We start from the raw sequence: 24,776 nt of genomic DNA on the forward strand, positions 1-24,776 counted from the left end.
GGGGTAAACATGATATCTGCTGAGGAGGTAAACATGATATCTGCTGAGGGGGTAAACATGATATCTGCTGAGGGGGTAAACATGATATCTGCTGAGGAGGTAAACATGATATCTGCTGAGGGGGTAAACATGATATCTGCTGAGGAGGAAAACATGATATCTGCTGAGGAGGTAAACATGATATCTGCTGAGGGGGTAAACATGATATCTGCTGAGGAGGTAAACATGATATCTGCTGAGGGGGTAAACATGATATCTGCTGAGGGGGTAAACATGATATCTGCTGAGGAGGTAAACATGATATCTGCTGAGGGGGTAAACATGATATCTGCTGAGGAGGTAAACATGATATCTGCTGAGGAGGTAAACATGATATCTGCTGAGGTTAACATGATATCTGCTGAGGGGGTAAACATGATATCTGCTGAGGGGGTAAACATGATATCTGCTGAGGAGGTAAACATGATATCTGCTGAGGAGGTAAACATGATATCTGCTGAGGAGGAAAACATGATATCTGCTGAGGGGGTAAACATGATATCTGCTGAGGGGGTAAACATGATATCTGCTGAGGGGGTAAACATGATATCTGCTGAGGAGGTAAACATGATATCTGCTGAGGGGGTAAACATGATATCTGCTGAGGGGGTAAACATGATATCTGCTGAGGAGGTAAACATGATATCTGCTGAGGAGGAAAACATGATATCTGCTGAGGGGGTAAACATGATATCTACTGAGGGGGTAAACATGATATCTGCTGAGGAGGTAAACATGATATCTGCTGAGGAGGTAAACATGATATCTGCTGAGGAGGTAAACATGATATCTGCTGAGGTAAACATGATATCTGCTGAGGGGGTAAACATGATCAAATACATTTTTATTTGTCACATGCGCCGAATACAACAGGTGTAGTAGACCTTACAGTGAAATGCTGAATACAACAGGTGTAGGTAGACCTTACCCTGAAACGCTTACTTACAAGCCCTTAACCAACAATGCAGTTTTAAGAAAATAGAGTCAAATATTTACTAAATAAACTAAAGTCAATTTTTAAAAAGCAACACAATAAAATAACAATCATGAGGCTATATACAGGGGGTACCGGTACCAAGTCAATGTGCGGGGTACAGGTTAGTCGAGGTAATTTGTACATGTAGGTAGGGGTGAATTGAATATGCATAGATAATAAACAGTGAATAGCAGCAGTTTAAAAACAAAGGGGGGGCCAATAGGCTGGGTGGCCATTTGATTAAATGTTCAGCAGTCTTATAGCTTGGGGGTAGAAAGCCTCTTGGAATTGGCTCTCCGGTACCACTTTCCGTGCGTAGCAGAGGGAACAGTCTCTGACTTTGGTGACTGTAGACTTTTTGGACCTTCCTCTGACACCACCTAGTATAGAGTCCTGGATGGCAGGAAGCTTGGCCCCAGTGATGTACCGGGCTGTACTCACTACCTTCTATATAGGTCCTGGATGGCAGGAAGCTTGGCCCCAGTGATGTACCGGGCCGTACTCACTACCCGCTATATAGGTCCTGGATGGCAGGAAGCTTGGCCCCAGTGATGTACCGGGCCGTACTCACTACCCTCTATATAGGTCCTGGATGGCAGGAAGCTTGGCCCCAGTGATGTACCGGGCCGTACTCACTACCCGCTATATAGGTCCTGGATGGCAGGAAGCTTGGCCCCAGTGATGTACCGGGCCGTACTCACTACCCTCTATATAGGTCCTGGATGGCAGGAAGCTTGGCCCCAGTGATGTACCGGGCCGTACTCACTACCCGCTATTATTATTAATATACAGTGGGGCAAAAAAGTATTTAGTCAGCCACTTAAAAAGATGAGAGAGGCCTGTAAATACTTATTTTCCACCATAATTTGCAAATAATTTCATTAAAAATCCTACAATGTGATTTTCTGGATTTTTTTTCTCATTTTCTCTGTCATAGTTGAAGTGTACCTATGATGAAAATTACAGGCCTCTCTTATCTGTTTAAGTGGGAGAACTTGCACAATTGGTGGCTGACTAAATACTTTTTTGCAGGATAAAACTGAAATTGTAAACAGCTTTGTATGGCTTGTGTAAGAAAGGGTGACACTTTAAACAAAATTTCATTTTTAATTAGTGGGAAATGAGAAGTTGTAATCTGTATGAAGGCAAAAAGGCCATTTTAACAAAGGAGGAGTCTTAATAATCCACTGGAGAACCATTTGGGGTTTCAGTTTTAACTTAGTGAAGCTTTTAGTGAGAGGATTAAAGCTTTAATATTTAATAAGTTTAGCCCCCAAACTCCTTTTCATTATATTAACAGGGACGTTTAATTTAATCTGGTTTAGCATTCCACATAAAGTTACATATTTGTTTTGCTCATATGATTTCAAAACGAGATGTCTGGAGTAGGCAGAGCCACTAGTCCACTAGTAACTGTGACAGGACCAGAGAGTTAATCAATATGATTTCAAAACGAGATGTCTGGAGTAGGCAGAGCCACTAGTCAGTAACTGTGACAGGACCAAAGAGTTAATCAATGTGATAAGACCATTAGTAAGTAAACTGTGACAGGACCAGAGAGTTAATCAAATATGATTTTTCCATAAATAGACAAGTATTCACCTCTCCATGGTTGCAGAATCTTATCTATTTTTGCAAACTTTCTACTGAAATTAATTGTGGTAAGTTCATTTATATTTTTAGAGATGTGAATACCAAAATCTGTCTACTTTTCCATCTGTCCATTTTATTGGTCAATTACAAGTTAGTGTAAACACTGTATTTTTAACGATCCAATACGTAATATGGTACCCTTGTTAGGTTTTAGTCCAGAGAGGCTAGAAAAGTAACCAAGATGTTCAACGAGAAGGCATCCAGATTGCTGACTTAAGAAAAAACGTAACACTTTAGTTTCTAAACCCTGGATTTCCAACCCCTTGATGTTCTTGTTGAATCAATAGCTAGAAATTCAAAAGGAGATAATAAATAGATATGGAGACAGACAACCTTGTTGGACTCCTCTTAATGAGCTGAATACTTTCTGAGAAGTAACCATTGTTTACTATTTTACACCTGGGGTTGCTGTACATAACTTTAACATATTGTATAAGACAATCACCAAAGTTAAAGTAATCCAGGCATTTACACTGCATTCGGAAATTATTCAGACCCCTGGACTTTTTCCACATTTTGTAATGTCACAGCCCTATTCTAAGCTTGACTATATATATTTAAAAACTCCTCATCAATCTACACACAAAACCCCATAATGACAAAGTGAAAACAGATTTTTAGAAATGTTTGCAAATTTAAAAAACAAAAACAGAAATACCTTATTTACATAAGTACTGTATTCAGACTGTTTGCTATGGGACTCGGAATTGAGCTCAGGTGCATCCTGTTTCCATTGATCATCCTTGAGATGTTTCTGCAACTTGATTGGAGTGCACCTCTGGTAAATTCAATTGATTGGACATGATTTGGAAAGGCACACACCTGTCTATATAAAGGTTCCACAGTTGACAGTACATGTCAGAGCAAAAACCAAGCCATGAGATCGAAGGAATTGTCAGTAGAGCTCAGAGACAGGATTGTGTTGAGGCATAGATCTGAGGAAGGGTACCAAAACATGTCTGCAGCATTGAAGGTTCCCAAGAACACATTGGCCTCCATCATTCTTAAATGGAAGAAGTTTGGAACCACCAAGACTCTTCCTAGAGCTGGCCGCCCGGCCAAACTAAGCAATCGGGGGAGAAGGGCCTTGGTCAAAGAGGTGACCAAGAACCCGATGGTCACTCTGACAGAGCTCCAGAGTTCCTCTGGGGAGATGGGAGAACCTTCCAGAAGGACAACCATCTCTGCACCACTCCACCAATCAGGCCTTTATGGTGGAGTGGCCAGACGGAAGCCTCATAACAGTTTGCCTATAGGACTCTCAGACCATGAGAAACAAGATTCTCTGGTCTGATGAAACCCATATTGAACTCTTTGGCCTGAATGCCAAGTGTCACATCTGGAGGAAACCTGGCACCATCCCTACGGTGAAGCATGGTGGTGGCAGCATCATGCTGTGCGGATGTTTTTCAGCGGCAGGGACTGGGAGACTAGTCAGGCTCGAGGGAAAGATGAACGAAGCAAAGTACAGAGAGATCCTTGATGAAAATTTGCTCCAAAGAACTCAGGACCTCAGACTGGGGAGAAGGTTGAACTTCTAACAGGACAACGACCCTAAGCACACAGCCGAGACAACACAAGAGTGGCTGAACGTCCTTAAGTGGCCCAGCTGGAGCCCAGACGATCAAACATCTCTGAAGAGACCTGAAAATAGCTGTGCAGCGACGCTCCCCATCCAACCCATCCAAGAGAAGAACGGGAGAAATCCCTAAATACAGGTGTTTTAGCGACATACCCAAGAATCGAGGCAGTAATTACTGAAAAAGGTATTTTAACAAAGTACTGAGTAAAGGGTCTGAATACTGATGTAAATGTGATATTTCAGTTTTGTATTTTTTATTCATTTGCAAAATGTTCTAAAAAGCTGTTTATGCTTTGGTATTATGGGGTATTGTTTGTAGATTGATGAGGGGGAAAAACGATTTAATACATTTTAGAATAAAGCTTTAACATAAAAAAATGTGGGAAAAGTCAAGTGGTATGAATACTTTCTGAATGTTATGTATATACATTTTTGTTGTACTTTATCAAACACCTTTTAAAAATCTGCTATGCAGACCAGGCCTGGTATCTTAGATGTTTCGTAATGTTCAGTTGGTTCCAGTAGTTGTCGTATATTATCTCCAATGTATCGTCCATGTAAAAAACCTGTCTGATCAGGATAAACAATACCTGGTAAAACCAGTCTGATCAGGATAAACAATACCTGGTAAAACCAGTCTGATCAGGATGAACAATACCTGGTAAAACCTGTCTGATCAGGATGAACAATACCTGGTAAAAACCAGTCTGATCAGGATGAACAATACCTGGTAAAATCTGTCTGATCAGGATGAACAATACCTGGTAAAACCTTTTTATTCTCTGTGTTATGCATTTCACCAGGATTTTCAAACACAACATTGAAGTGTAAGAGGCCTCCAGTTGTTTAAATGGATCTTTATACCACCTGGGTCCTGTTTCAGTAGTAATGAAATCAGACCTTCTTGTTGAGTAAATCTACTATTTTTATAGGATTAATTAGCCTTTCCTTCCAGTTTTCTGCTGCCTGTGACTGGAACGAATTGCAAAAATCGCTGGAGTTGGAGACTTTTATCTCCCTCACCAACTTTAAACATCTGCTATCTGAGCAGCTAACCGATCGCTGCAGCTGTACATAGTCCATCGGTAAACAGCCCACCCAATTTACCTACCTCATCCCCATACTGTTTTTATTTATTTACTTTTCTGCTCTTTTGCACATGACCATCTGATCATTTATCACTCCAGTGTTAATCTGCTAAATTGTAATTATTCGCCTACCTTCTCATGCCTTTTGCACACAATGTATATAGACTCCCCCCCCCCCTACTGTGCAACTCTGTGTTGTTGTCTGTTCACACTGCTATGCTTTATCTTGTCCAGGTCGCAGTTGTAAATGAGAACTTGTTCTCAACTAGCCTACCTGGTTAAATAAAGGTGTTCTCAACTAGCCTACCTGGTTAAATACAGGTGAAATAAAAATAAAATAAAATTAAAACATGCTAATAATGGTTTTGGTATTTACATTCAGACACAATCCATGATGGAGGAGGAAATGACACGACTCTGTATAATGAGTTGGAAGCAAAATAACATTTTGGGAGATTAAAACAGATGTGAACATTAAATATTTGTAAAAGAAAAATCACCTGAGAACCAAGATAATGATATAACACCAGATAATGTCTCCCAAACTGCACCCTATTTCATATAGTGCACTACTGCACTACTAATCTGCTGGGACAACACTAAAGAAGACAGAAATAACACCAGATAGGTAAATAAGTTAATAAAACCATTTCATCAGCATTCTTTTTCATCTGCAGCAGTGAGTAGTTCTAGTTGTTTCAGGTCGATTAATTCAAATGCAGCGGCAAGGTACTATTCAGCTTAAATAATAGATAGTCTGTATATGGCCACTCAGCTACTCAGGCTGTGAGTTGGTTCAAATCAAACCAAATAGAATGTTATCGGTCACATATTTAGCAGTTATTGCGAAAAGTGTTTCTAGCTCCAACAGTGCAGTATTTATCTAACTAAATGCTTATGTTTCTAGCTCCAACAGTGCAGTAATATCTAACTAAATGCTTGTGTTCCTAGCTCCAACAGTGCAGTAGTATCTAACTAAATGCTTGTGTTCCTAGCTCCAACAGTGCAGTAGTATCTAACTAAATGCTTGTGTTCCTAACTCCAACAGTGCTGTAATATCTAACTAAATGCTTGTGTTCCTAGCTCCAACAGTGCAGTAGTATCTAACTAAATGCTTGTGTTCCTAGCTCCAACAGTGCAGTAGTATCTAACTAAATGCTTGTGTTCCTAGCTCCAACAGTGCTGTAATATCTAACTAAATGCTTGTGTTCCTAGCTCCAACAGTGCAGTAGTATCTAACTAAATGCTTGTGTTCCTAGCTCCAACAGTGCAGTAATGATCTAACTAAATGCTTATGTTTCTAGCTCCAACAGTGCAGTAGTATCTAACTAAATGCTTGTGTTCCTAGCTCCAACAGTGCAGTAGTATCTAACTAAATGCTTGTGTTCCTAGCTCCAACAGTGCAGTAATATCTAACTAAATGCTTGTGTTTGTAGCTCCAACAGTGCAGTAGTATCTAACTAAATGCTTGTGTTCCTAGCTCCAACAGTGCAGTAATTATCTAACTAAATGCTTGTTTTTCTAGCTCCAACAGTGCTGTAATATCTAACTAAATGCTTGTGTTCATAGCTCCAACAGTGCAGTAGTATCTAACTAAATGATTGTGTTCCTAGCTCCAACAGTGCTGTAATATCTAACTAAATGCTTGTGTTCCTAGCTCCAACAGTGCAGTAGTATCTAACTAAATGCTTGTGTTCCTAGCTCCAACAGTACAGTAGTATCTAACTAAATGCTTGTGTTCCTAGCTCCAACAGTGCTGTAATATCTAACTAAATGCTTGTGTTCCTAGCTCCAACAGTGCAGTAGTATCTAACTAAATGCTTGTGTTCCTAGCTCCAACAGTGCAGTAATGATCTAACTAAATGCTTATGTTTCTAGCTCCAACAGTGCAGTAGTATCTAACTAAATGCTTGTGTTCCTAGCTCCAACAGTGCAGTAGTATCTAACTAAATGCTTGTGTTCCTAGCTCCAACAGTGCAGTAATATCTAACTAAATGCTTGTGTTTGTAGCTCCAACAGTGCAGTAGTATCTAACTAAATGCTTGTGTTCCTAGCTCCAACAGTGCAGTAATTATCTAACTAAATGCTTGTTTTTCTAGCTCCAACAGTGCTGTAATATCTAACTAAATGCTTGTGTTCCTAGCTCCAACAGTGCAGTAGTATCTAACTAAATGCTTGTGCTCCTAGCTCCAACAGTGCTGTAATATCTAACTAAATGCTTGTGTTCCTAGCTCCAACAGTGCAGTAATATCTAACAATTCACAACAATACACACACATCTAAAAGTAAAATAATGGAATTAAGAAATATATAAATACTAGGACAAGCAATGTCAGAGCGGCATTGACTAAAATACAGTCGAACATAGGTCCTATATACATATGAAATGAGTAAAGAAGTATGTAAACATTATTAAACAGACTAGTGTTCGATTATTAAAGTGACCCGTGAATCCATGTCTCTGTATATAGGGCAGCAGCCTCTAAGGTGCAGGGATGAGTAACTGGGTGGTAGCTGGCTAGTGATGGTTATTTAAGTCTGATTGCCTTGAAATAGAAGGTGTTTTTCAGTCTCTTGGTCCCAGCTTTGATGCACCTGCACTGACCTCGCCTTCTGGATGGTAGCGGGGTGAACAGGCAGTGGCTCGGGTGGTTGGTGTATTGTGTTCATAGTGGATATATTATAGACTGTGTGGTGTATTGTGGATATATTATAGACTTTGTGGTGTATTGTGGATATATTATAGACTGTGTGGTGTATTGTGTTCATAGTGGATATATTATAGACTGTGTGGTGTATTGTGTTCATAGTGGATATATTATAGACTGTGTGGTGTATTGTGGATATGTTAGAGACTGTGTGGTGTATTGTGGATATATTATAGACTGTGTGGTGTATTGTGGATATATTATAGACTGTGTAGTGTATTGTGTTCATAGTGGATATATTATAGACTGTGTGGTGTATTGTGTTCATAGTGGATATATTATAGACTGTGTAGTGTATTGTGTTCATAGTGGATATATTATAGACTGTGTGGTGTATTATGGATATATTATAGACTGTGTGGTGTATTGTGGATATGTTAGAGACTGTGTGGTGTATTGTGGATATATTATAGACTGTGAGGTGTATTGTGTTCATAGTGGATATGTTATACTATGAGGTGTATTGTAGCTATTTGCAGGCAGAATGTTTCAGTGGTTCTAGTCTGGTACTGAAACTCTCCTCCTGGACTCTCAGCTTCTCTGTGAATTCAGCCTGTAACAACACAAGAGGAAAGCCATTGATAATAGTTTGGATAATTACTCATTATTTACCACATGAAGAGTGTTTCAACGTTGTCATCCAAAAGACCATTGCATATCCCTGGCTCCGTGTATTCCCCCTGGCTCCGTGTATTCCCCCTGGCTCCGTGTATTCCCCCTGGCTCCGTGTATTCCCCCTGGCTCCGTGTATTCCCCCTGGCTCCATGTATTCCCCTGGCTCCATGTATCCCTGAGCGTGCCGGTCAGCGTGGCGGTCAGCGTGGCGGTCGGTCGGTCAGTCAGTCAGTATACAACATAGTCAGTCAGTCAGTATGCCAGTGTGTCAGTCAATCAGTCAGTATACAACATAGTCAGTCAGTCAGTATGTCAGTATGTCAGTGTGTCAGTCAGTATACAACATAGACAGTCAGTCAGTATGTCAGTCAGTCAGTATGTCAGTCAGTCAGTATGTCAGTCAGTCAGTATGTCAGTCAGTATACAACATAGACAGTCAGTCAGTATGTCAGTCAGTATGTCAGTCAGTATGTCAGTCAGTCAGTATGTCAGTCAGTATGTCAGTCAGTATACAACATAGACAGTCAGTCAGTATGTCAGTCAGTATACAACATAGACAGTCAGTCAGTATGTCAGTCAGTATACAACATAGACAGTCAGTCAATATGTCAGTCAGTCAGTCAGTATGTCAGTCAGTCAGTATGTCAGTCAGTCAGTATGTCAGTCAGTATGTCAGTCAGTCAGTATGTCAGTCAGTCAGTATGTCAGTCAGTATGTCAGTCAGTATACAACATAGTCAGTCAGTCAGTATGTCAGTCAGTCAGTATGTCAGTCAGTATGTCAGTCAGTCAGTATGTCAGTCAGTATGTCAGTCAGTATGACAGTCAGTCAGTATGTCAGTCAGTATGTCAGTCAGTATGTCAGTCAGTGTGTCAGTCAGTATGTCAGTCAGTATACAACATAGACAGTCAGCCAGTATGTCAGTCAGTCAGTATACAACATAGACAGTCAGTCAGTATGTCAGTCAGTCAGTCAGTATGCCAGTGTGTCAGTCAATCAGTCAGTATACAACATAGTCAGTCAGTCAGTATGTCAGTGTGTCAGTCAGTATACAACATAGACAGTCAGTCAGTATGTCAGTCAGTCAGTATGTCAGTCAGTATGTCAGTCAGTATACAACATAGACAGTCAGTCAGTATGTCAGTCAGTATGTCAGTCAGTCAGTATGTCAGTCAGTCAGTATGTCAGTCAGTATGTCAGTCAGTATACAACATAGACAGTCAGTCAGTATGTCAGTCAGTATACAACATAGACAGTCAGTCAGTATGTCAGTCAGTATACAACATAGATAGTCAGTCAATATGTCAGTCAGTCAGTCAGTATGTCAGTCAGTCAGTATGTCAGTCAGTCAGTATGTCAGTCAGTATGTCAGTCAGTCAGTATGTCAGTCAGTATGTCAGTCAGTATGTCAGTCAGTCAGTATGTCAGTCAGTGTGTCAGTCAGTATGTCAGTCAGTATACAACATAGACAGTCAGCCAGTATGTCAGTCAGTCAGTATACAACATAGACAGTCAGTCAGTATGTCAGTCAGTCAGTCAGTATGTCAGTCAGTCAGTCAGTCAGTCAGTATGTCAGTCAGTATGTCAGTCAGTATGTCAGTCAGTATGTCAGTATGTCAGTCAGTATGTCAGTCAGTATGTCAGTCAGTATACAACATAGTCAGTCAGTCAGTATGTCAGTCAGTATGTCAGTCAGTATGTCAGTCAGTATACAACATAGACAGTCAGTCAGTATGTCAGTCAGTATGTCAGTCAGTATACAACATAGACAGTCAGCCAGTATGTCAGTCAGTCAGTATACAACATAGACAGTCAGTCAGTATGTCAGTCAGTCAGTCAGTATGTCAGTCAGTATGTCAGTCAGTATGTCAGTCAGTATGTCAGTATGTCAGTCAGTATGTCAGTCAGTATGTCAGTCAGTATACAACATAGTCAGTCAGTCAGTATGTCAGTCAGTATGTCAGTCAGTATGTCAGTCAGTATACAACATAGACAGTCAGTCAGTATGTCAGTCAGTATGTCAGTCAGTATACAACATAGACAGTCAGCCAGTATGTCAGTCAGTATGTCAGTCAGTATGTCAGTCAGTATGTCAGTCAGTATACAACATAGACAGTCAGCCAGTATGCCAGTGGGTGGGTGGGTCGGGAACAATGATAAAATTCAACTGTACGAAACACCAGAATACATGAAGGTTGTTTATTTCAATAAAAACTACACAACAACAGCTTTAAAGGATTCAGATTCATCATGAAATCCTACCTGTAGGGTTCCCAGCATCTCTTTGGTCAGGTCTCCCAGCACGTCTTTGACATCCTGAACGTTGTATCCTTCCAACCCTGTAGCCTTGTTCTCCTTCTCCTGCTCCAGAGCTGTTTCACCTGGTACCTCTCCATCCTCCTCCTGGCTGGTCCTCTGTCCCTGGGTCAACAGAACACCATCTATCAGACAGGCTGGTCCTCTGTCCCTGGGTCAACAGAACACCATCTATCAGACAGGAAGGTCCTCTGTCCCTGGGTCAACAGAACACCACCTATCAGACAGGCTGGCCCTCTGGGTCAACAGAACACCACCTATCAGACAGGCTGGTCCTCTGTCCCTGGGTCAACAGAACACCACCTATCAGACATGAAGGTCCTCTGTCCCTGGGTCAACAGAACACCATCTATCAGACAGGAAGGTCCTCTGTCCCTGGGTCAACAGAACACCACCTATCAGACAGGCTGGTCCTCTGTCCCTGGGTCAACAGAACACCACCTATCAGACATGAAGGTCCTCTGTCCCTGGGTCAACAGAACACCATCTATCAGACAGGAAGGTCCTCTGTCCCTGGGTCAACAGAACACCACCTATCAGACAGGCTGGTCCTCTGTCCCTGGGTCAACAGAACACCACCTATCAGACAGGAAGGTCCTCTGTCCCTGGGTCAACAGAACACCACCTATCAGACAGGAAGGTCCTCTGTCCCTGGGTCAACAGAACACCATCTATCAGACAGGAAGGTCCTCTGTCCCTGGGTCAACAGAACACCACCTATCAGACAGGCTGGTCCTCTGTCCCTGGGTCAACAGAACACCACCTATCAGACAGGCTGGTCCTCTGGGTCAACAGAACACCACCTATCAGACATGCTGGTCCTCTGTCCCTGGGTCAACAGAACACCACCTATCAGACAGGCTGGTCCTCTGCCCTGGGTCAACAGAACACCACCTATCAGACAGGAAGGTCCTCTGTCCCTGGGTCAACAGAACACCACCTATCAGACAGGCTGGTCCTCTGGGTCAACAGAACACCACCTATCAAACAGGCTGGTCCTCTGGGTCAACAGAACACCACCTATCAGACAGGCTGGTCCTCTGGGTCAACAGAACACCACCTATCAGACAGGCTGGTCCTCTGGGTCAACAGAACACCACCTATCAGACATGCTGGTCCTCTGTCCCTGGGTCAACAGAACACCACCTATCAGACAGGCTGGTCCTGTCCCTGGGTCAACAGAACACCATCTATCAGACAGGCTGGTCCTCTGTCCCTGGGTCAACAGAACACCACCTATCAGACAGGCTGGTCCTCTGTCCCTGGGTCAACAGAACACCACCTATCAGACAGGAAGGTCCTCTGTCCCTGGGTCAACAGAACACCATCTATCAGACAGGCTGGTCCTCTGGGTCAACAGAACACCACCTATCAGACAGGCTGGTCCTCTGTCCCTGGGTCAACAGAACACCACCTATCAGACAGGCTGGTCCTCTGGGTCAACAGAACACCACCTATCAGACAGGCTGGTCCTCTGTCCCTGGGTCAACAGAAAACCACCTGTAAGACAGGCTGGTCCTCTGGGTCAACAGAACACCACCTATCAGACATGCTGGTCCTCTGTCCCTGGGTCAACAGAACACCACCTATCAGACAGGCTGGTCCTCTGTCCCTGGGTCAACAGAATACCACCTATCAGACAGGCTGGTCCTCTGGGTCAACAGAACACCACCTATCAGACAGGCTGGTCCTCTGGGTCAACAGAACACCACCTATCAGACAGGCTGGTCCTCTGGGTCAACAGAACACCACCTATCAGACATGCTGGTCCTCTGTCCCTGGGTCAACAGAACACCACCTATCAGACAGGCTGGTCCTCTGTCCCTGGGTCAACAGAACACCACCTATCAGACAGGAAGGTCCTCTGTCCCTGGGTCAACAGAACACCACCTATCAGACAGGCTGGTCCTCTGGGTCAACAGAACACCACCTATCAAACAGGCTGGTCCTCTGGGTCAACAGAACACCACCTATCAGACAGGCTGGTCCTCTGGGTCAACAGAACACCACCTATCAGACAGGCTGGTCCTCTGGGTCAACAGAACACCACCTATCAGACATGCTGGTCCTCTGTCCCTGGGTCAACAGAACACCACCTATCAGACAGGCTGGTCCTGTCCCTGGGTCAACAGAACACCATCTATCAGACAGGCTGGTCCTCTGTCCCTGGGTCAACAGAACACCACCTATCAGACAGGCTGGTCCTCTGTCCCTGGGTCAACAGAACACCACCTATCAGACAGGAAGGTCCTCTGTCCCTGGGTCAACAGAACACCATCTATCAGACAGGCTGGTCCTCTGGGTCAACAGAACACCACCTATCAGACAGGCTGGTCCTCTGTCCCTGGGTCAACAGAACACCACCTATCAGACAGGCTGGTCCTCTGGGTCAACAGAACACCACCTATCAGACAGGCTGGTCCTCTGTCCCTGGGTCAACAGAAAACCACCTGTAAGACAGGCTGGTCCTCTGGGTCAACAGAACACCACCAATCAGACATGCTGGTCCTCTGTCCCTGGGTCAACAGAACACCACCTATCAGACAGGCTGGTCCTCTGTCCCTGGGTCAACAGAACACCACCTATCAGACAGGAAGGTCCTCTGTCCCTGGGTCAACAGAATACCACCTATCAGACAGGCTGGTCCTCTGGGTCAACAGAACACCACCTATCAGACAGGCTGGTCCTCTGGGTCAACAGAACACCACCTATCAGACAGGCTGGTCCTCTGGGTCAACAGAACACCACCTATCAGACATGCTGGTCCTCTGTCCCTGGGTCAACAGAACACCACCTATCAGACAGGCTGGTCCTCTGTCCCTGGGTCAACAGAACACCACCTATCAGACAGGAAGGTCCTCTGTCCCTGGGATCAACAGAACACCACCTATCAGACAGGCTGGTCCTCTGGGTCAACAGAACACCACCTATCAAACAGGCTGGTCCTCTGGGTCAACAGAACACCACCTATCAGACAGGCTGGTCCTCTGGGTCAACAGAACACCACCTATCAGACAGGCTGGTCCTCTGGGTCAACAGAACACCACCTATCAGACATGCTGGTCCTCTGTCCCTGGGTCAACAGAACACCACCTATCAGACAGGCTGGTCCTGTCCCTGGGTCAACAGAACACCATCTATCAGACAGGCTGGTCCTCTGTCCCTGGGTCAACAGAACACCACCTATCAGACAGGCTGGTCCTCTGTCCCTGGGTCAACAGAACACCACCTATCAGACAGGCTGGTCCTCTGTCCCTGGGTCAACAGAACACCACCTATCAGACAGGCTGGTCCTCTGGGTCAACAGAACACCACCTATCAGACAGGCTGGTCCTCTGTCCCTGGGTCAACAGAAAACCACCTGTCAGACAGGCTGGTCCTCTGGGTCAACAGAACACCACCTATCAGACATGCTGGTCCTCTGTCCCTGGGTCAACAGAACACCACCTATCAGACAGGCTGGTCCTCTGTCCCTGGGTCAACAGAACACCACCTATCAGACAGGAAGGTCCTCTGTCCCTGGGTCAACAGAACACCACCTATCAGACAGGCTGGTCCTCTGGGTCAACAGAACACCACCTATCAGACAGGCTAGTCCTCTGGGTCAACAGAACACCACCTATCAGACAGGCTGGTCCTCTGTCCCTGGGTCAACAGAACACCACCTATCAGACAGGCTGGTCCTCTGTCCCTGGGTCAGTATCAGACATTCTGTTGCTACATGTTCAAATCAACCGTTATGGTATTTAACTACAATCTCCTACCCTTACATTCTGTTGCTACATGTTCAAATCAACCGTTATGGTATGTACTAGTAGTAGTGGTAACACATTGATCAGTCATAAAGTCAAGCTTCAGTTCTCAGTGAAGAGGTCTTCAACAGTGTGACAGCACCCACCTGTGGTCTTATGGGAAATAGCAGGATCACTGACTTGGAATAGGAGTTTTGGAATAGGAGTGACACTAACTCAGAAATAATACACAATAATACAATCTGTATTATTTATTAATCTACTTGTCTTTTAAATCCAGATAGTACACGAAAATATAAAAACATCAGCTGTGAGAAGTAACCTAAGCAGAGCCCATGGTAGAGTCAATTACAGTACCTCTTCCTGCTGTTAAACAGGAGTCATGTAATGAGGCAGTCATCAGTAGTCCTACAGTACAGTACCTCTTCCTGCTGTTCAACAGGAGTCATGTAATGAGGTAGTCATCAGTAGTCCTATAGTAGAGTACCTCTTCCTGCTGTTCAACAGGAGTAATGAGGTTGTCATCAGTAGTCCTACAGTACAGTACCTCTTCCTGCTGTTCAACAGGAGTAATGAGGTTGTCATCAGTAGTCCTACAGTACAGTACCTCTTCATGCTGTTCAACAGGAGTCATGTAATGAGGTAGTCATCAGTAGTCCTATAGTAGAGTACCTCTTCCTGCTGTTCAACAGGAGTAATGAGGTTGTCATCAGTAGTCCTACAGTACAGTACCTCTTCCTGCTGTTCAACAGGAGTCATGTAATGAGGTAGTCATCAGTAGTCCTACAGTACAGTACCTCTTCCTGCTGTTCAACAGGAGTCATGTAATGGAGGTAGTCATCAGTAGTCCTACAGTACAGTACCTCTTCCTGCTGTTCAACAGGAGTCATGTAATGGAGGTAGTCATCAGTAGTCCTACAGTACAGTACCTCTTCCTGCTGTTCAACAGGAGTCATGTAATGGAGGTAGTCATCAGTAGTCCTACAGTACAGTACCTCTTCCTGCTGTTCAACAGGAGTCATGTAATGGAGGTAGTCATCAGTAGTCCTACAGTACAGTACCTCTTCCTGCTGTTCAACAGGAGTCATGTAATGGAGGTAGTCATCAGTAGTCCTACAGTACAGTACCTCTTCCTGCTGTTCAACAGGAGTCATGTAATGGAGGTAGTCATCAGTAGTCCTACAGTACAGTACCTCTTCCTGCTGTTCAACAGGAGTCATGTAATGGAGGTAGTCATCAGTAGTCCTACAGTACAGTACCTCTTCCTGCTGTTCAACAGGAGTCATGTAATGGAGGTAGTCATCAGTAGTCCTACAGTACAGTACCTCTTCCTGCTGTTCAACAGGAGTCATGTAATGGAGGTAGTCATCAGTATTCATGCCTTCCTCCAGTGGGGCTACAAAGTCTGCTGAGCTGATCACCTCTATGGTCCTCTGGAATACAGTAAGTCAGGAAACAGAGGTTGTAGTCTCACCCATGATCTTACAGTAGAATATGTTGGATGTTTGCCTTCACATTTGTGAATATATTAAGAAAAGGATCATATTAACTGGTGACAGACCTTGTTAAGGTATCAATGGGAAATCAAACAGACTCATTCATAATAGCTCCAAACTGTCAGGGATGAATCACTATACTACAGCTCGATCTGGAAATGATGAGTAGTTTATTATGTCACATCCTGGAATGTTGCAGCTCCTAGAAAAGAGCTCTGGTTGAACAAATCAATTTAATGGGCTCTGATATTATAGGCTCCATAAATGCTGTGATAATGAGATCCAATGTTATTATAGGCTCCATACATGCTGTGATAATGAGATCCAATGTTATTATAGGCTCCATACATGCTGTGATAATGAGATCTAATGTTATTATAGGCTCCATACATGCTGTGATAATGAGATTTGTTATTATAGGCTCCATACATGCTGTGATAGTGATATCTAATGTTATTATAGGCTCCATACATGTTGTGATAATGATATCTAATGTTATTATAGGCTCCATACATGTTGTGATAATGAGATCTGATGTTATTATAGGCTCCATACATGTTGTGATAATGAGATCTGATGTTATTATAGGCTCCATACATGTTGTGATAATGAGATCTGATGTTATTATAGGCTCCATACATGCTGTGATAATGAGATCTAATGTTATTATAGGCTCCATACATGCTGTGATAATGATATCTAATGTTATTATAGGCTCCATACATGCTGTGATAATGAGATATGTTATTATAGGCTCCATACATGCTGTGATAATGAGATCTGATGTTATTATAGGCTCCATACATGCTGTGATAATGAGATCTGATGTTATTATAGGCTCCATACATGCTGTGATAATGAGATCTGATGTTATTATAGGCTCCATACATGCTGTGATAATGAGATCTGATGTTATTATAGGCTCCATACATGCTGTGATAATGAGATCTGATGTTATTATAGGCTCCATACATGCTGTGATAATGAGATCTAATGTTATTATAGGCTCCATACATGTTGTGATAATGAGATCTAATGTTATTATAGGCTCCATACATGTTGTGATAATGAGATCTGATGTTATTATAGGCTCCATACATGCTGTGATAATGAGATCTGATGTTATTATAGGCTCCATACATGCTGTGATAATGAGATCTGATGTTATTATAAGCTCCATACATGCTGTGATAATGATATCTAATGTTATTATAGGCTCCATACATGTTGTGATAATGATATCTAATGTTATTATAGGCTCCATACATGTTGTGATAATGAGATCTAATGTTATTATAGGCTCCATACATGTTGTGATAATGAGATCTAATGTTATTATAGGCTCCATACATGTTGTGAGAGGAACAGAGTGAACTGTTGTGATTGACTTTTGTTTCAGCACAGTACATGCAGTATAGGGCCAGTACATTTACAGTAAAGTGGTTCCACTAGTTTGACTTCTCCTGATGGTGAGTTAGACAGAGATGACAGATAAATGGCCTCCTGATGGTGAGTTAGTCAGAGATGACAGATAAATGGTTAGGGACAATGACAGGAAAGGACTCTTTATGGTCACTGCCCTTCCAAGTTTTTAATTTTTTAAAATTTTTATTTCACCTTTATTTAACCAGATAGGCTAGTTGAGAACAAGTTCTCATTTGCAACTGCGACCTGGCCAAGATAAAGCATAGCAGTGTGAACAGACAACACAGAGTTACACATGGAGTAAACAATTAACAAGTCAGTAACACAGTAGAAAAAAAAGGGGAGTCTATATACATTGTGTGCAAAAGGCATGAGGAGGTAGGCGAATAATTACAATTTTGCAGATTAACAACACTGGAGTGATAAATGATCAGATGGTTATGTACAGGTAGAGATATTGGTGTGCAAAAGAGCAGAAAAGTAAATAAATAAAAACAGTATGGGATGAGGTAGGTAAAAATGGGTGGGCTGTTTACCGATAGACTATGTACAGCTGCAGCGTTCGGTTAGCTGCTCAGATAGCAGATGTTTGAAGTTGGTGAGGGAGATAAAAGTCTCCAACTTCAGCGATTTTTGCAATTCGTTCCAGTCACAGGCAGCAGAGAACTGGAACGAAAGGCGGCCAAATGAGGTGTTGGCTTTAGGGATGATCAGTGAGATACACCTGCTGGAGCGCGTACTACGGATGGGTGTTGCCATCGTGACCAGTGAACTGAGATAAGGCAGAGCTTTACCTAGCATGGACTTGTAGATGACCTGGAGCCAGTGGGTCTGGCGACGAATATGTAGCGAGGGCCAGCCGACTAGAGCATACAAGTCGCAGTGGTGGGTGGTATAAGGTGCTTTAGTGACAAAACGGATGGCACTGTGATAGACTGCATCCAGTTTGCTGAGTAGAGTGTTGGAAGCAATTTTGTAGATGACATCGCCGAAGTCGAGGATCGGTAGGATAGTCAGTTTTACTAGGGTAAGTTTGGCGGCGTGAGTGAAGGAGGCTTTGTTGCGGAATAGAAAGCCGACTCTTGATTTGATTTTTGATTGGAGATGTTAGATATGAGTCTGGAAGGAGAGTTTGCAGTCTAGCCAGACACCTAGGTACTTATAGATGTCCACATATTCAAGGTCGGAACCATCCAGGGTGGTGATGCTGGTCAGGCGTGCGGGTGCAGGCAGCGAACGGTTGAAAAGCATGCATTTGGTTTTACTAGCGTTTAAGAGCAGTTGGAGGCCACGGAAGGAGTGTTGTATGGAATTGAAGCTCGTTTGGAGGTTAGATAGCACAGTGTCCAAGGACGGGCCGGAAGTATATAGAATGGTGTCGTCTGCGTAGAGGTGGATCAGGGAATCGCCCGCAGCAAGAGCAACATCATTGATATATACAGAGAAAAGAGTCGGCCCGAGGATTGAACCCTGTGGCACCCCCATAGAGACTGCCAGAGGACCGGACAGCATGCCCTCCGATTTGACACACTGAACTCTGTCTGCAAAGTAATTGGTGAACCAGGCAAGGCAGTCATCCGAAAAACCGAGGCTAATGAGTCTGCCGATAAGAATATGGTGATTGACAGAGTCGAAAGCCTTGGCAAGGTCGATGAAGACGGCTGCACAGTACTGTCTTTTATCGATGGCGGTTATGATATCGTTTAGTACCTTGAGCGTGGCTGAGGTGCACCCGTGACCGGCTCGGAAACCAGATTGCACAGCGGAGAAGGTACGGTGGGATTCGAGATGGTCAGTGACCTGTTTGTTGACTTGGCTTTCGAAGACCTTAGATAGGCAGGGCAGGATGGATATAGGTCTGTAACAGTTTGGGTCCAGGGTGTCGCCCCCTTTGAAGAGGGGGATGACTGCGGCAGCTTTCCAATCCTTGGGGATCTCAGACGATATGAAAGAGAGGTTGAACAGGCTGGTAATAGGGGTTGCGACAATGGCGGCGGATAGTTTCAGAAATAGAGGGTCCAGATTGTCAAGACCAGCTGATTTGTACGGGTCCAGGTTTTGCAGCTCTTTCAGAACATCTGCTATTTGGATTTGGGTAAAGGAGAACCTGGAGAGGCTTGAGCGAGTAGCTGCGGGGGGGGGGGGGGGGGGCGGAGCTGTTGGCCGTGGTTGGAGTAGAAGTTACTCACTAGCTTCCTTAAGGAAACCTCAACATACATACGGACACAATGACGCAGGCAGTCTCACCTTCTTCCCAAGGAGCAGCTCCTCTCTAGGTTGGCTGAAGAGAAACTCATAGAGTTGGTAGTTCTGAAAGAGACTATAGTAAAACAGGTGAACCAAGATAAGTAACCAACAGACCAGAACTTCAGCATCCCCTATGAGGGTCACTGCTCTGAATGGATTATCACCAGGTAAGTAAGGACAGTGTTCATGTGATATTAATCATGTAGGCCTTACTAAAAAAAGCTAACAGAGAAGAGTCTTGCTACCTGCACTTCAGGTAGTCAGTGATGGACATGGCCTGCTCAGCATCAAACAGTGAGTCAACCTCTGGAGAAGGAGACTGGCGCGTTCCTGATATCATCTTGGCAAACTCATTCAGGTTATCAACAAACGGCATCTGCTTCTCTGGGACATTGAGGACAGATATTAGCCACAGCCAGTCCATATTGACGTTAGCCATAAGAATCTGACTGGACGTTCATTACTTCTCTCTCTGAGGCAGGAACGGTGCCATGCCAAGATCAGGACAGGAACGAGCGTGAGATGTGTCTCGGAAAACATACCTTAATCCAAGGATGGGAGATGGCGCTGTATTCCTAATTATCCCAACGGACAAATCGAGAAGATTGAAATACTGCTAGTTTTTAATGAAACGGCCATTTGTCAGCATGCTAGGCTAGCTAATGCTAAAGCAACCCATTAGATTCGACAACACTTTCGTTAGATACTCACCACAACGCATTGCATTTTAATGGAATTCAATGGGCATATTTAGCATTAGCTAGCCTAGCATGCTGACAAAATGGCAGTTTCATTAAAAAAACTAGCAGTATTTCAATCTTCTCAATTTTTCAGTTGGGATAATTAGGAATACAGCGCCATCTCCCATTCATGTATTGAGGAACGTTGTCCGAGCCATATCTCGCGCCGGCTCCGTGGTTTCCACATTCTGGCAGAGCACCACTCAGCTAGAGAGAGAAGTATTACACGTCTGGTTGGATTCTTATGGCTATATTGATGAATTCCACAACAAACACAGTCCCTAATGAAGGTCTTGATGATTAGGTGGTGAACACACAGTCCCTAATGAAGGTCTTGATGATTAGGTGGTGAACACACAGTCCCTAATGAAGGTCTTGATGATTAGGTGGTGAACACACAGTCCCTAATGAAGGTATTGATGATTAGGTGAACACACAGTCCCTAATAAAGGGCAAAATGAGTAGAATTGCCTGAAATTAGTTATAAATTGCTCAGTCTTCTCTCCATGACTCTGTTCCATGGCAAAATGAGTAGAATTGCAGGAAACTTGCTTTCAAACGGCAACATTATCTCAAATTGTGAAGTTTTGGAGGAAATTAACTCCATTTTCTTCACTCTGCTGTCATGAGGGGGGCAACTTAAATTCTCGCAGGGTGGGGTGGGACCCCAACTAAACTAGGCTGTCTGCATGTGTGGGTATAGATGTGGATATGCAGGCCTGCGAGCCACTGTGGCCGGTCATGATGAGTTCAGATTTTGCGGCCCACACCCCAATTTTGTGGCCCACACCCCAAGTTTCTCCATCCCTGGTTGGGGCACACTCGTGATAACAAATCAAAATTATAGGTTGCGGCCTCCCGGGTGGCGCAATGGTTAAGGGCGCTGTACTGCAGCGCCAGCTGTGCCACCAGAGACTTTGGGTTCGCGCCCAGGCTCTGTCGTAACCGGCCACGACCGGGAGGTCCGTGGGGCGACGCACAATTGGCCCAGCGTCGTCCGGGTTAGGGAGGGCTTGGCCGGTAGGGATATCCTTGTCTCATCGCGCACCAGCGACTCCTGTGGCGGGCTGGGCGCAGTGGTTGCCAGGTGCACAGTGTTTCCTCCAACACATTGGTGCGGCTGGCTTCCGGGTTGGATGCGCGCTGTGTTAAGAAGCAGTACGGCTTGGTTTGGATTGTGTATCAGAGGACACATGACTTTCAACCTTCGTCTCTCCCGAGCCCGTACGGGAGTTGTAGCGATGAGACAAGATACTGCTAATTGGATACCACGAAATTGGGGTTGAAAAATGGGGTAAAATTCTAAAAATATAAAAATAATAGGTATATTATAATAGGTATCTATTCTATTCTATTCTACGGTATCTCATTCATTTAATGTTTATACATATCTTGCATTTCTCATCTCTAATAATGTTTACATATCTTGCATTTCTCATCTCATATGTACATACTGTATTCTATCTTAGTCCGTTCCGCTCTGACATCACTTGTCCTTCACTTAGTGTATTGTGTGTATTGGGTTTATGTTGTGTAATTTGTTAGATATTACGTGTTAGATATTACTGCACTGTCGGAGCTAGAAGCACAAGCGTTTCGCTACACCCGCAATAACATCTGCTAATTTGATTTATTTGACCTTTATTTAAATAGGCAAGTCAGTTAAGAACAAATTCTTATTTTCAATGACGGCCTCGGAACAGTGGGTTAAGTGCCTTGTTCAGGGGCAGAACGACAGATTTGTACCTTGTCAGCTCGGGGATTCGATCTGTGACCGATAAAATTTGATTTGATACTGTCTGTTACCTATAAATCCTCTGACTTACCACTGATATTGTCCAGTAACAATTGCAGTAGAGCCATGATGAATGAGATCTGTTGACAGGTGTAGTTCATCTCCCTGGTCCACCAGAAGCCAGAGACAAAGTAGTCCAACAGGGAAGCCTCCTTCAGACACGTCTGGTAGTTCTTCAAACCAAGTATTTCTTCAAACTGGCTGTTGTAAAACAAAAGGTTGGCATACATGAAACACTTCCAAATAAACTGGCCAGTAGGCCTATATATCCTCGTTACTTACAATTGCACTTGTTCCACTGTCAAATCCAACAGCGTGTTGATTTGTTCATGGGAAATAAGTTTCCATTGAGGGTTGGCTTTTTCAGCATAATTTTCCTGTATTAATTGGATTCAGAACACAAGTTGAGTTTGGTTAGCAGGCCAAACTAGGTTAGCTCTAGCTATGATAACAGTTTGACAAATAATAACCAGACAAATGATGTAGTAAATATTTCAAATAATATTCAATATTAATACGGTTTTAACATATCTTCCTACTTTGGACGCAACGTCATTTCTATCGTTTGCATTTTTATCCGCTGACTTGTTGCTTTGTTTCGCTTTTGCAGACATGTTTTAGTCATCGGCGTTACCATGGCAACATGTCCACAGTGGACGGGCGGTGAGCTTCCGGTCCGGGTGATGAGCTTCCGGGCGGTGAGCTTCTGGGCAGTCTAGTCTATCGAGATGGATAAAGCTGATTCTAGAATCGCAGTGTTGTCAACTTAGCGAGTATTCAGACCCCTCTAGCGACAAATTAAAAATAATTAAAAAACGAACCGCCAATAGCTACTTTCCATACTGAGGAGTTGGCAACACTGTGTTAGATCTGTCTAGTCAACCTGTAACCAGTGCTGTCCGGAGCGCCGTACTGGTACTTCTAATTTTGGCCGAATAGCATACCGTCTCTATAAAACAAAGTCAATGAAAGTAAAGCATGAAGAGAGGCAGAAGCTGCTATAGAAAACCAGGCGTTGACATGGTGACTGGCTGAACTCATGGGTAGAGAGACATGTCTTCGGGTTAACGGTTGTCTCGCACCGAACTGCGCAAGCCGTCAACTCAAAGGCATTTGTTTTTGATGAAAATGAAAACGTGTAATTTCTCTCTTTCACTTGGTTGGAGTAATAACATGTTCAGCTACTTAAGACACTAGCTTAAATCTATGTTGTGCTTTTAGATTTCGAGAAATTATCAAACAAGAATGAAGGCGGGATCTGCAATGAAGAGTGGACATTAATTTCCTGATTCAGCTTCGTACAAATGTATTTGCTCTAGGGTTGCTTTCCAAACACTTAAACGACACCCCCTGTCCCCTCAGCCCTCAAATTAAGTGGACGCTTCTGATAACGTTTCATGACGTCTGACGAGTATACACTTGCAGGGCGAAGGAGGCAGGAATGATTTTTTTAAAATGGACCGGCCTTTCCCGGAAAGGTGTCACTCGTTCGTTCCGCAACGATTGTGCTTTCAGCCACCGGTAGTTTATGGGTGCTTTACATACGCTACAGTCAATTATGATTGCATGTCTACTTATATTAACTATATCATTAATAATATACGCCTACTGTATGATACCTAGCAAATTAACTAACGTTAGCCTGCCTAGTTGGAACTTCTGAAGAAGGAAAATGTTTTATTTCTACAATTTCCAAAAGCTACCCAAACAAAAACATCATTACTTTTATGAGACGTGTTCGTGCATTACAGACAATGCAATCGCCATCACACTGCACACTGCTCCATCAAATCAAATTTTATAAGTCACATGCGCCGAATACAACCTTACAGTGCAATGCTTACTTACGAGCCTCTAGCCAACAATGTAGTTTTAAATTATTATTTGAGGGGGGGGGTTTGCTCTGAATTGCACTGTCAACTGTGGGACCTTATATAAACAGGTGTGTGCCTTTCCAAATCATGACCAATCAATTGAATTTACCACAGTTGGACTCCAATCAAGTTGTAGAAACGTCTCAAGGATGAACAATGGAAACAGGATGCACCTGAGCTCAATTTTGAGTCTCGTAGTCAAAGGTCTGAATACTAATGTAAATAAGGTATTTATGTGTTCATTTTTTATAAATTTGCTCAAATTAAAAAACTGTTTTCGATTTGTAATCATGGGGTATAGTGTAGATTGATGAGAAAAAAAAAGAATTGTATAAATTTTAGAATAAGGCTGTAACGTAACAAAATGTAGAAACGGGTCTGAATACTTTCCGAATGCACCGTATAATAATACTTCCTACATGCAACTCCTTTAAACATGTAACATTTACTTTTACTCAACTAATTGCTTT

The 24,776-nt window shown here is 43.4% G+C and overlaps 1 protein-coding gene across 5 annotated transcripts; it reads right to left on the reverse strand.

Annotated features, from left to right (window-relative positions):
* Positions 1 to 8,366: 8,366 nt before the first annotated feature.
* Positions 8,367 to 23,234, reverse strand: LOC118943899 (ciliary-associated calcium-binding coiled-coil protein 1-like). Of its 5 annotated transcripts, none has more exons than XM_036960757.1 (8): positions 23,067 to 23,234; positions 22,715 to 22,809; positions 22,464 to 22,633; positions 20,143 to 20,281; positions 19,898 to 19,970; positions 15,527 to 16,162; positions 10,924 to 11,082; positions 8,367 to 8,599 (listed from the first exon to the last, which is right to left on the reverse strand). In XM_036960757.1, exons 1-8 carry the CDS (start codon positions 23,067 to 23,069, stop codon positions 8,516 to 8,518), a joined length of 1,359 nt encoding a protein of 452 aa, XP_036816652.1. In that variant the 5' UTR covers positions 23,070 to 23,234; the 3' UTR covers positions 8,367 to 8,515. The 5 variants fall into 5 exon arrangements, with proteins under 5 accessions (XP_036816652.1, XP_036816655.1, XP_036816651.1 ...); XM_036960760.1 differs by having other exon boundaries at positions 16,055 to 16,162; positions 22,972 to 23,078; XM_036960756.1 differs by having other exon boundaries at positions 22,972 to 23,078.
* Positions 23,235 to 24,776: the final 1,542 nt, after the last annotated feature.

The sequence above is a fragment of the Oncorhynchus mykiss genome, chromosome 23, assembly GCF_013265735.2.
Source record: "Oncorhynchus mykiss isolate Arlee chromosome 23, USDA_OmykA_1.1, whole genome shotgun sequence".
Classification (NCBI taxonomy): domain Eukaryota; kingdom Metazoa; phylum Chordata; class Actinopteri; order Salmoniformes; family Salmonidae; genus Oncorhynchus; species Oncorhynchus mykiss.